This window comes from Liolophura sinensis, chromosome 5, assembly GCF_032854445.1.
Source record: "Liolophura sinensis isolate JHLJ2023 chromosome 5, CUHK_Ljap_v2, whole genome shotgun sequence".
In the NCBI taxonomy this organism is placed as follows: Eukaryota; Metazoa; Mollusca; class Polyplacophora; order Chitonida; family Chitonidae; genus Liolophura; species Liolophura sinensis.
This window is the reverse complement of record NC_088299.1, coordinates 11,172,920-11,185,556: the sequence shown is the minus strand read 5'-3', so window position 1 is coordinate 11,185,556 and position 12,637 is coordinate 11,172,920. Positions and strand designations below refer to the sequence as shown.

The following is a 12,637-nucleotide window of genomic DNA, read 5'->3' as shown; positions in this document are numbered from 1 at the left end:
TAATACACTATACCTACACGTAACGACAAACAAAGCGGACAAAGTATGTGGTCTGTTAAGTCACTTCGTCCTCTTATATAATGGCATGACTATTGGTGGGATATTACACATATGTCATCTTATCAAGTCAGGATAAAAGCAATTTTCCACGGAGGCACTTTGATTGTTGATTCATGCTTGCGCATGTTGACATATTTTCCTGAATTTACATGTTTTTTTTTAGGGGACATCCGTAAGCGCTGTCATTCACATCGATTGAAAATGACTGTATCAGCAAGCAAGGAATTGGACTGGAGTTGAATCCTGGGTCGTCTCTGAAGATCAACACAGAAGGTTTTATCTACACACATCAACCCTCTTTTTTGTTTCCCTTACTTCTCTTCAGCTTTTAGTGCCCTGAAACTATCGAACAGGTTAATGTAAATGAATGAAAATCATGGGGAATCCATGATAAATTCATTGTCCAAGGCCGGGTTTGAACACGCACCTTGTGTGTCATGGCGAAAATGTAGCAATAAAAGTACAAAATATTTAAGAACTATAGACTTCGACACAGACTTGGGCGTTTTCTTGTCAAGATGATTAATTTCACACTAAAGGCCACAAAACTAACGATATGTGTTTATTTAAGCATGCAGCAACGAGATAAAAGCAATTGAACAACCTTATGAGCCGTTAAAATCAACCCACGAGAAAGGGTACGAATATAAAAAGACTTCAGTGCAAAGAGTTAAACCAGGACAGTGATGACAGTGTTACAGTTGGCAAATGGTCACACGTATTAACCATGAATCCAGGTTCCTTATCAAGCTACGCCATGCAGTCAGAGTTTTATTCCATAAAATGCCGTGTTTACATAGCATTTTATATACAATGACGTCAAAAGAATGCAAAGGGATTAGGCCTGGCGAAGGCTATGTCCACCGGTAGGGTCCTAGTTTGTGTAGGACTACAGTATACGGCAGCACAGAGAGTAAAACTAGGGCATCGACGTAACTGTGATGGCAAATGGTCACTCGTATCCGGTGAAATCCGGTCAATGGTCAATTTACCTCAGGCAGGGTTTTATTCTGACTATTCATGTATGTTCTTGAAAAGTGGCTTCATACATGACTACACTCCCCCCCACCTCCACCCCCCCCCCCCCAGCACCATAACTTACACAGAACTAGGTTTTAAAAATGCAGTGATGTTAGTTGCAATTGATCAGATGTGACCTGTCTAACTCCGTATGGTTATATCGCCGTGAATCAGTAGTGTCACATGAACTCCTCAGATTTGACATGCCTAAATTGTTCCCGAAGTATACTAATGATGGTCGTTGTCATTTGAATATGTATATTTGAATATGTATTGGCTAGCAATATTTGGTATATAGGAGAAAGCTTGATACGACATTGCAGCAAACTGTCTATTAGCTTGGGCGAATAATACATATCCTCCTGTAGTTATACATAAGTCTGAAATCTTGCTGTAGAGTCTTCACGATTTTATACTTGCTTTTGTTTTGCTCAAATTGCACAACATGGGCATCAACGCTCAATGATCACTTACTTCTTTGTGGATCGAGTTACAGCAATTAAACAATTAACATCGTCGATTATGGTAAAATAAAAGTGGACATTTGTCACATGGACTCCATGTACATCCACTGATGTCGCTTTAAAACGAAGACTGGAAATGTAAGGAATCCCGCAGTATGTGTGATTGAAATCATCCAAGAAAAATAGTGTCATTTTTTGTAAACAGTATTACTATATACCCGGGTGAGCCACAAACATTCGAAAAAGAAGACTCGACGAGACTGAGCAAGACATAGCTAACGGAGAGAAGAAACCTAAGATCCAAGAGCATCGGTGCGAAGATTACGCCTACTGAGACTCTGGAAGGCCTGTAGGCGTTCGGTCATCTTGCACAACAATTCTTTGATAGTTTATGTTTAACGCAGCTTTGAGAATTGGCCTTACGATTATTGATTATATCTTATGACACGTCCTAAACTGCATATTAAGAAATAAAAACCAATCTTTCATAATTCCTTTAATACGACATTGCAGCAAGACACGTTTCGAGCCATCTTTTTTGCTCATTTAATCTGCGCTGTAGAGACGTCCAAACAGAACGGCAGAAAGCAGGGGTTTGGAGAAACCATGAGCGCTGGACAGAACCTTGTCAGAGTACTGCCTTTCGCCGCTGGCTAACTCCTCTGTCCCACCAGAACTAACCAGAATCTCCGGGAAGACGTAGTTGGTGGTGAAGTTTCCGGTGAGGACTAGGCTGAATGTGGAAGCTGACGAATGCGGGGTTTGGCCGCAGGGTAAGGATGGTTAGCCCCAGCCAACGCACTTCATCACCACACACACCTGCAAACCCGCTCGAGCAATCGTCGTGTGTACTCCAGAAAACGCTCCCAAGGCAAACATATCACCGCCGTGTTGTGTAAAGGAGTAGTTAGCCTGACAACAGAGTCTGCCATTACAGACTGTGGCCGAAGAGCTACCCTTCCTCAGGTTTACAAACTTGTAGTGATCTCTAAAAGCCAATGATGCGTACACACCGGTCGACTGTGTTGCACTGATTGTGGGTTTTCGCTGCGGCGACGGGAAGACATTTGGCCTGGAGTGAATCGTGGCGATGAGTAGTTGACTCGGCTGATGGTTACCAGCGTATATAGCGACACCTGTCGGCGTGTAGATACCGCTCCCACCAGCATTGTTGTGATTGGCTGCCAGTAAGTTGACCTTCATGCCCACCGAAAAGGCGGACTGCCATTGGACAGCGTAGAGAAACGGAGGTCTCTCCGACCACAGGGTTGGAAATGCAACCGAGTCATTGTAATCTTCGATAACCTCACGGGTCGTGAAACAGACTGTCAAAGCAAGTGAAAACGGCGAAACGACCAAAGGGTGTATCGAAGGTTGCCAGTTCGGCTTTAGGAGGGTAATCGAAGTCGGTTTCAAAGAACAAGTTTAGTTTGTGGTAGCGGACGATCAAGGTACCATGTGGGTTGAAGACGACGTCTGTGTTGTACTGGTATCGACCATCTCGAGGACATGATGTATCCGAGGCTCTACTACAGTGGTGGACATCTCCCATATTGGCCGCGATGTACAGCGAGTTGTTTCTGGCCATACAACTCAACCGATGCTGAACCTCGGTGTTGGCAAACCGGTTCTTCTCAACGCAAGGGTTCCAAATGACCTCCTTTGGATCTGGAACCGATTCTAGGAACAGGTACATATTTATCCTTTGCAAGATTGCCCCACCATACAACCCATCTTCAGGAAACACCAAGATGTCGACGCCCTGAAAAACACAAATTATGACATGCCTTTATACAAAGTAGTGCCACAAAACACATATTGATTACGACCTGAAAGGAAGCCAGGATGAGCTATCTCATTGATGAGAGACTCCTTCGTCATTGTGTTGCGCTAGCTCACTAACCACTCGAACTGAAAAGATAACGTCTTATGACTTGGACCTCTTTGGTGGTATAATGCTTAGAGCGCCCGTCTCGAAGTCGGCAGACCTGTGATTAGACTTATGTTGGGTCATTGTAAGGACTTCAAAGTGGTACCTTTTGGCAGCCTTCCTGGCGCTCAGTATTGAGAGGTTAAAACCAGGAAACAGGACTGCTTGGTAGCTGTGTCAGCATAATGTGACTGGATTGGGTGTCATGTCTGGTGTCTTAGGCATGACACTTCAGTGGCGGCAGCACTTTTATGGCATGGACTCGCTCTTCCACAAGAAGACACAGTATATGTATACACACACCTAATGACTCAAATGATGTGAGTGAAAAATTGTTAAATACGATGTTAAACCCCAAGCTTACATATATACATATTCTTATGGCTTGGATGATTTCGCTCAACAAAATCTATAGTTTTCACTCTTCTATACAATAACGCTACAAACTCTAATTATCAAATACACTTTATGCTTTATTCAGAAAATGCCAATAATTAAAAATAATGTAAACTAGCCAAAATATACTCTCATCGTGTGGTTAACAACGTGATACTCTAGTTACCACTGAGTATTACACTCATATAAAAGATACACAAATGTTAATTCTTCAGCTTTTCATTTAGAATTCCATGGAATGCAAGGGGGACCTGCTTTTGGGCGCCATATAAGCAGTTAATACTTACTTGTCTCATTTACCACATCTCGGAATCACTTTGCAGTGGTTCCGAGACAAGTCAGACAACACAGCGATTATCAGAATATCTCGTCAGTGTAATCAGAAATGTATATATGCTAATGGATACTATTCCCGCTACTTGCTCCTGCGGTTGCAAGCGTAATGTGGTCTGTTACAGACTCTGTACCATCGAAAGGCCTGACATACCAAGGATATGGTATGATGCACGAAAACTCCAAAAGTAGGACAATATTGGTAAATGCTGAAAGTACTGATGCCCTCAATGAGCAAGTAATACTATCTGGTTGGTTTGCGAAGTGCAGTTGTTTAAAAACGGGGACGGTTGTCGTGTCCAACGTCTGTAGGCTGTGTTGCTTGTTGATGTCAAACAGCTTTCCAACCAAATAAACTGCCGAGCAATATATATATGAGGTTAGAGGTGGGGAAGGTGCAACTGTAAATAACCTCGCCAGAAGCCTCTCACCAAAGTGAGTTCACGTCCACCTCATGCTGGCTTTCTCTCCGACCGCACGGTCTTGGTTCGTGGGTTTTGCCCAAATCTGCCTGGTTTCCTCCTACCATAGTGGTGGCCGCCGTCGTATAATTAAAATTTTCCTGAGTACGTCATAAAACACTAATCAAATAAATAAAATCTAAATAATTCCTCGTAATGTTATATTAACCTTTGCTTCACGCATACATAATTATTTATATATATGACAATACCTTAGATCCTGCCTTAGCAGCTTGCTTCTCGTAGATGTCCAAGTTTTTGTTTATCACCGCCAGAGCTTCTGTCCTGGACTTCACGTGAACTGGGCGCACGAGCTTGTGGTTATACACAGCGGCTTTGTAAGTCGGCTGTTGTATTGCCAGGGGCGGTTTCAGCGATGGTTTTGTAAAGAGAAACCTTTTATGATTCACGGGGTCTCCTAGTAGGATTTGCGCAAGTTTTAGGATCAACACCAGCCTCAAAGCTAAACTTGACTCTATCCAGTGCGCCGCACTACGTATTTGTACTGGAGGCTTACGCTCCACTCCTGTCAGCGTATTGGAAGTCTTCTGTAATGAGTGGCCGTTACACTTACGTCGTCGGTTGCGTGTCTTGAAGTTTTCTTTCAGGCTAAAGTCTGCCATTAATAATTCGGCAACGTCTGTACTTAAACCCTCATATTATGATCAGTTATATAGTAAAGACAGTAAGAAAGCCGTGCCATTTAATTTACGGTCGAACGAAATTCCTGACTTCTTTCAGGCCAGGGATATTTCTATTCAGCCTGGTTGTGTTCCTCATTTTCCTCCCTGGAAGTTATTGGACCTATTTGTCTCTGTGGAACTACATTCTAAAGTCAAAAAGACGGATAACAGTAATGTATCGTTGTTATGTGTCAAGGACCATATTAAATCAAACTGGAACGAGTACTTACAAGTATTTTCTGACGCTTCCAAATGCCCCGACACTAACAAAGTGGGCGCATCACAGTGTATTCCAGAAATGAGGTATGAAAAATCTTTCCGCTTGTCAGGTTATGTTTCCGTGTTCAAGGCAGAGCTTACCGCAATCTTGAGTGCTCTTAACTATCTACTCGAGTTAAGACCGATTACGGGCTGTTATTTTCACAGACTCCTTAAGTTCTTTGCAGGCACTTGGTAACTTTATTTGGAATAAGTCGGCAGCGCTTGTGTATGAAATACTGTATACCTGTACTATATTGGGCTATCAAGGTGTATCTGTGGCGTTTGAATGGGTGCCGGCCCACAATGGTGTTGACGGAAATGAGTTGGCCGACAAACTGGCCAAAAAGGCCCTTGATCTACCCAATATATCCCACACCATCCCGTTGTCTGTACAAGACGCTATTAGTTATGTCAAACCGAAATTTATACCAGTATGGCAAAATAAATGGGATAACTCTGTTACAGGAAGATTCTTTTACTCTCACAACTCTCAAATCTCTGTAAGCTACAATCTCTCTCTCAACTGTCGCTGTGACGAAATACTCGTATTTAGACTCTTGTCTGGTCACATTAAAACAAACAGCTATTTGCATAAAATCAATTTCCATGACACGGGTCATTGTGAGGAATGTTTTGTAGAAGATACTGTTGCGCATGTTCTTTTTCGTTGTAGACGTCATATTGACGCCAGGCGCGTATTTTACGCAGAATTAACTCGTGTGGATGCTAGGAACCCGTCAGAAGACACGGTTTTAAAACCGGTGAGAAATCACAACAAAGTTTTTTAGGCTGTTGCCAATTTTCTCACTCGCTGCTACAGATTCCAACACCTAAAATGCATACTTAACGGTGTACCCAAGCATGTCTTGAAATGTTATCTATGGTTGTTTGAACATGCGTAATTTGTCAAGGGTCAAAGACTAGCATTTTCTGTGGACTCAATGTGTTAACATTCCCCCTCTTTACTGTCCACGCGTGTGTCCTTATACCATCGGTGTTCTTTACGACAGCTGTGTAAAGGCTTAGTTCTCTTGGGAAAATAATTTATTCAGCGTTCCAGTATTGGCGTGCATCATTCAACTTGGATGGGGAAACGCCATTACAAATTAATCCCCCCATCAACACCAACCCTGCCAGAAACCTCATGGTGAGAATACCCTATACCTACACGTAACGACAAACAAAGCGGACAAAGTATGTGGTCTGTTAAGGCACTTCGTCCTCTTATATAATGGCATGTCTATTGGTGGTATATTACACATATGTCATCTTATCAAGTCAGGATAAAAGCAATATTCCACGGAGGCACTTTGATTGTTGATTCAGGCTTGCGCATGTTGACATATTTTCCTAAATCTACATGTTATTTTTTAGGGGACATCAGTAAAAGCTGTCATTCACATCGATTGAAAATGACCGTATCAACAAGAAAGAAATTGGACTGGAGTTGAATCCTGGGTCGTCTTCGAAGATAAACACAGAAGTTTTATCTACACACATCAACCCTCTTTTTTGTTTCCCTTACTTCTCTTCAGCTTTTAGTGCCCTGAAGCTATCGAACAGGTTAATGTAAATGAATGAAAATCATGGGGAATCCATGATAAATTCATTGTTCAAGGCCGGGTTTGAACACGCACCTTGTGTGCCATGGCGAAAATGTAGCAATAATAGTACAAAATGTTTAAGAACTATAGATTTCAACACAGACCTGGGCGTTTTCTTGTCAAGATGATTAATTTCACACAAAATGCCACAAAAATAACGATATGTGTTTATTTAAGCATGCAGCAACGAGATAAAAGCAATTGAACAACCTTATGAGCCGTTAAAATCAACAGACGAGAAAGGGTACGAATATAAAGACTTCACTGCAAAGAGTAAAACCAGGACAGTGATGACAGTGTTACAGTTGGCAAATGGTCACACGTATTAACCATGAATCCAGGTATCAAGCTACGCCATGCAGTCAGAGTTTTATTCCATCTGTTCATGTATGTGCTTAATATAAAGCAACGAGCAACGTACACGCTGCCCCTCCCCCTTCTCCCCCCCCCCCCCCCCCCCCCCGCTCCTGCACTCAGTCGTCTAAAATTAGTCAAAATGCCGTGTTTACATAGCATTTTATATACAATGACGTCAAAAGAATGCAAAGGGATTAGGCCTGGCGAAGGCTATGTCCACCGGTAGGATCCAAGTTCGTGTAGGACTACAGTATACTGCAGCACAGAGAGTAAAACTAGGGCATCGACGTAACTGTGATGGCAACTGGTCACTCGTATCCGGTGAAATCCGGTCAATGGTCAATTTACCTCAGGCAGGGTTTTATTCTGACTATTCATGTATGTTCTTGAAAAGTGGCTTTATACATGACTCTGGAAGGCCTGTAGGCGTTCGGTCATCTTGCACAACAATTCTTTGATAGTTTATGTTTAACGCAGCTTTGAGAATTGGAATTACGATTATTGATTATATCTTATGACACGTTCTAAACTGCATATTAAGAAATAAAAACCAATCTTTCATAATTCCTTTAATACGACATTGCAGCAAGACACGTTTCGAGCCATATTTTTCGCTCATTTAATCTGCGCTGTAGAGACGTCCAAACAGAACGGCAGAAAGCAGGGGTTTGGAGAAACCATGAGCGCTGGACAGAGCCTTGTCAGAGTACTGCCATTCGCCGCTGGCTAACTCCTCTGTCCCACCAGAACTAACCAGAACCTCCGGGAAGACGTAGTTGGTGGTGAAGTTTCCGGTGAGGACTAGGCGACTGAATGTGGAAGCTGACGAATGCGGGGTTTGGCCGCAGGGTAAGGATGGTGTGCCCCAGCCAACGCACTTCATCACCACACACACCTGCAAACCCGCTCGAGCAATCGTCGTGTGTACTCCAGAAAACGCTCCCAAGGCAAACATATCACCGCCGTGTTGTGTAAAGGAGTAGTTAGCCTGACAACAGAGTCTGCCATTACAGACTGTGGCCGAAGAGCTGCCCTCCCTCAGATTTACAAACTTGTAGTTATCTCCAAAAGCCAATGATGCGTACACACCGGTCGACTGTGTTGCACTGATTGTGGGTTTCGGCTGCGGCGACGGGAAAACATTTGGCCTGGAATGAATCGTGGCGATGAGTAGTTGAGCCGGTTGATAGTTACCAGCGTATGTAGCGACACCTGTCGGTGTGTAGATGCCGCTCCCACCAGCATTGTTGTGATTGGCTGCCAGTAAGTTGACCTTCATGCCCACCGAAAAGGCGGACTGCCATTGGACAGCGTAGAGAAACGGCGGTGTCTCTGTCCACAGGGTTGGAAATGCTACCGAGTCTACATTGTAATCTTCGATAACCTCAATGGACGGGTCGTGAAACAGACTGTCAAAGCAAGTGAAAACGGCGAAACGACCAAAGGGTGTATCGAAGGTTGCCAGTTCGGCTTTAGGAGGGTAATCGAAGTCGGTTTCAAAGAACAAGTTTAGTTTGTGGTAGCGGACGATCAAGGTACCGTGTGGGTTGAAGACGACGTCTGTGTTGTACTGGTATCGACCATCTCGAGGACATGATGTATCCGAGGCTCTACTACAGTGGTGAACATCTCCCATATTGGCCACGATGTACAGCGAGTTTTTTCTGGCCATACAACTCAACCGATGCTGAACCTCGGTGTTGGCAAACCGGTTCTTCTCAACGCAAGGGTTCCAAATGACCTCCTTTGGATCTGGAACCGATTCTAGGAACAGGTACATATTTATCCTTTTCGAGATTGCCCCACCATACAACCCATCTTCAGGAAACACCAAGATGTCGACGCCCTGAAAAATACACATCATAACGTGCCTTTATACAAAGTTGTGCGACAAAAACATATTGATTACGACCTGAAAGGAAGCCAGCATCAGCCGTTTCATTGCACTCCTTCATCATTGTGCTACTCTAGCTCACTAACACTAACAGAAATATATGACGCCTTATGGCTTGGACCGCTTCGGTGGCCTAATGGTTAGAGCGCCCATCTCGAAGTCGGCAGGCCCAGGATTAAACCCACGTCCTGTCATAGCAAAGTTTACTGGTGGCAGCCTTCCTTGGCGCCCAGTATTGAGAAGCTATAGCTAGAAAACAGGACTGCCTGGCAGCGGTGTCAGCATAATGTGACTGGGTGGAGTGTCATTACTGGTGTCTTCGACATGATACTTTATTGGCGGCAGCACTTTGATGTCATGGACTCGCTCTCCCACAAGAAGACACAGTAAATGTATACACACACCTAGCGACTCCTCGTCGTATTGTGACTGAAAAATTGTTATATACGACGTTAAACGCCAAGCTTACATATATACATATTGTTATGGCTTGGATGAATTCTGATCTACAAAAGTTATACAAATTAAAATCCCGGCCAAAATCTAAACTAGCCAAAATATACAGTTAGATTCCTTTTTTTTTTTTGGTGTTGGAAAATTGTCTTACTTTTGATATGTTATCTTTATTATTGTATCATCCTGTGGTTAACAGCATGTTACTAGTTAGTTAGTACTCAGTGTTTACGCATATAACAAATACACACATATAAGCTCTTCAGGTCTTAATTTAACAGTCAATTTTACATCAATTTATGTAAGTGTGTGGGAAGGGGGAGGCTGCCTATAAGCAGTAAATGTTTACTTGTCTCCTTTAGCACTTCTCGGAATCATTGTGCAGTGGTTCCGAGACAAGTCAGACAAGACAGCGATATCAGAATATCTCTTCAGTGTAATCAAGAATGTATATATGCTTATGGATACTATTCCCGCTCATTGCTGGTGCTGTTGTAAGAGGAATGTGCTTTGTTATAATATACTCTGTACCATCGAAAGGAGTGACACACCAAGAGTATGGTATAATACACGGAAACTCCAAAAGTACAACAATATTTGTAAATACTGAAATTACTATTGGAACTAATACTGTTTGGTTGGTCTGCGGAGTGTAGCTGTTTAGAAATGGGGATGGTGGTCGTGTCCATCGTCTGTTGGCTGTGTTGTTTGTTGATGTCAAACAGCTTTCCAACCAAATAAAGAACTGAACAATATATATAAGGGGTTAGAGGTGGAGAAGATGCAACCGTTGACAGATTCGGATTCCCCCACACCCCCACTCCACACTTTCCAAGATATTTGCAGACTTTTCCCAAGGGCCTTGTTTTTACTATCATAAAAGATAATGAATGGCATTTTCATTAACAATCCCAGTCTTATTTTTCTGGTATTCCTTGTAAAAAGTTTTTGCTGGATTGCAAGCCGAAAATAATAATATGTCTGAAGGTTTTCCTGGCTGACACCCCCCACCCCGACTTTTTTTGAATGTTGGTGGGTTTCCAATACTCAGGGTGATATGGTGATTGTCACCAAGCAGATATTCTTTATAATACCTAAGGTAGCTCTAAATAACCCCACCAGGAGCCTCTCAACAATGTGAGTTCAAGTCCAGCTCATGTTGGCTTCCTCTCCGGTTGTATATGGAAAGATCAACCTGCGGATGGCCGTGGGTTTTCCCCGATTCTGCCCGGTTTCCTCCCAAGATAGTGCTGGGAGCCGTCGGATAATTAAAATATTTCTGAGTACGGCATAAAACACCAATCAAATAAATAAAATCTTTAAAATAAATAAAAGCCTTGCTTTAGATGTATTTCATGACAATACCTGTGATCCTGCCTTAGCAGCTTGCTTCTCGTAGATGTCCAAGTTTTTGTTCATCACCGCCAGAGCTTCTGTCCTGGACTTCACGTTGCCTGGGGACACCAGTTTGTGGTTGTACACAGCGGCTTTGTAAGTCGGCTGTTGTATTGCCAGGGGCGGTTTCAGCGATGGTTTTGTGAAGAGAAACCTTTTATGATTCACGGATTCCCCTAAAAAGATTTGCCCAAGGTTTAGGATCAACGCGATCCCTGCCAGAAACCTCATGGTGAGAATACCTTATACCTACCTGAAACGGCCAAAAAGGCGGACAAAGTATGTGGTCTGTTAAGGCACTTCGCCCTGTTATATACTGGCATGTGTATTAGTGGGATATTACACACATGTCATCTTATCAAGCGAAGGCTAATAACAATATGCTATCTAGGCACTTTGATTGTTGATTCAGGCATGCACATTTTGACATATTTTCCTAAATCTACATGTTCATTGTTAAAGTCCTTATCTTTTTAGTTGACACCCGTAAGAGCTGTCATTCACATCGATTGAAAATGGCCGCATCAACAACCAAGAAATTGGACTGGAGTTGAATTCTGGTTAGACTCCGAAGACTGCAGTGTTGTGCCATGGGAATAAATGATCATGTTCTTTTGCTTATCCCACCTTTTGCTTATCCCACTCGTTACACACATGCGTACTGAGGCACCACTCGAAACAGCTATCTGGAGTATTGAGTGCAGATTCCCAACCTACTAACCCCATTCTTTCAAAGGTGTTATTTTTTTTTCAAATAATTTCTTGTTGACTGTCTCCAAACACAATAGACGTGTACACTTCAGCCGACTGCACCGCGACGATTGTGGGTTTCGGATGCGAAGGGGAGACATTTGGTTTAGGAGGAATCGTGCTTATTGGCATTGTTTATGCGCCAACAAAAGCATTACTTCCCTGACAGAAAGTAATTAATTAATTAATTAAGGGTTGAACACGACAGATCCAGGGTCAATTCTGGGTTGGGTCACACCTGGATCTTAAAACAGCAAGTTTTAACTTTCTGACTTGATGTTCAGCATTAAGGGGATAGTGCAACCACTGGTTGACCTGTATCAGTATAAGGACTCGGGCGGGGCGTCTTACCTGCCTTCGCTAAGTTGTCTGACTGAAGCAGCACTAGATAAAAGAGCGGCGCCCTGCTACAAGGAGGCACATTACGCATTGTTAAGTACGACGTTAAACCCCAAACACTCACTCATTCAGTCAATCGGCCTATCAACTCTATTTCTACTCTTGGCAATGCGAAATGAAAGTCCGTCTGTTTGGAGTAAATGTGTGTTCAAATCTGTCTATGTCGAGGAAAGATAA

At 43.0% G+C, this 12,637-nt stretch overlaps 2 protein-coding genes across 2 annotated transcripts; both read right to left on the bottom strand.

Moving 5' to 3' along the window:
* Window positions 1–2,850: 2,850 nt before the first annotated feature.
* Window positions 2,851–5,287, bottom strand: LOC135465456 (vascular non-inflammatory molecule 3-like). The gene is made up of 2 exons (XM_064742696.1): window positions 4,877–5,287; window positions 2,851–3,306 (listed from the first exon to the last, which is right to left on the bottom strand). Exons 1-2 carry the CDS (start codon window positions 5,285–5,287, stop codon window positions 2,851–2,853), a joined length of 867 nt encoding a protein of 288 aa, XP_064598766.1.
* Window positions 5,288–8,188: 2,901 nt separating this feature from the next.
* LOC135465455 (pantetheinase-like) lies at window positions 8,189–11,559 on the bottom strand. The gene is made up of 2 exons (XM_064742695.1): window positions 11,282–11,559; window positions 8,189–9,415 (listed from the first exon to the last, which is right to left on the bottom strand). Exons 1-2 carry the CDS (start codon window positions 11,540–11,542, stop codon window positions 8,189–8,191), a joined length of 1,488 nt encoding a protein of 495 aa, XP_064598765.1. The 5' UTR covers window positions 11,543–11,559.
* Between the last annotated feature and the right edge of the window lie 1,078 nt (window positions 11,560–12,637).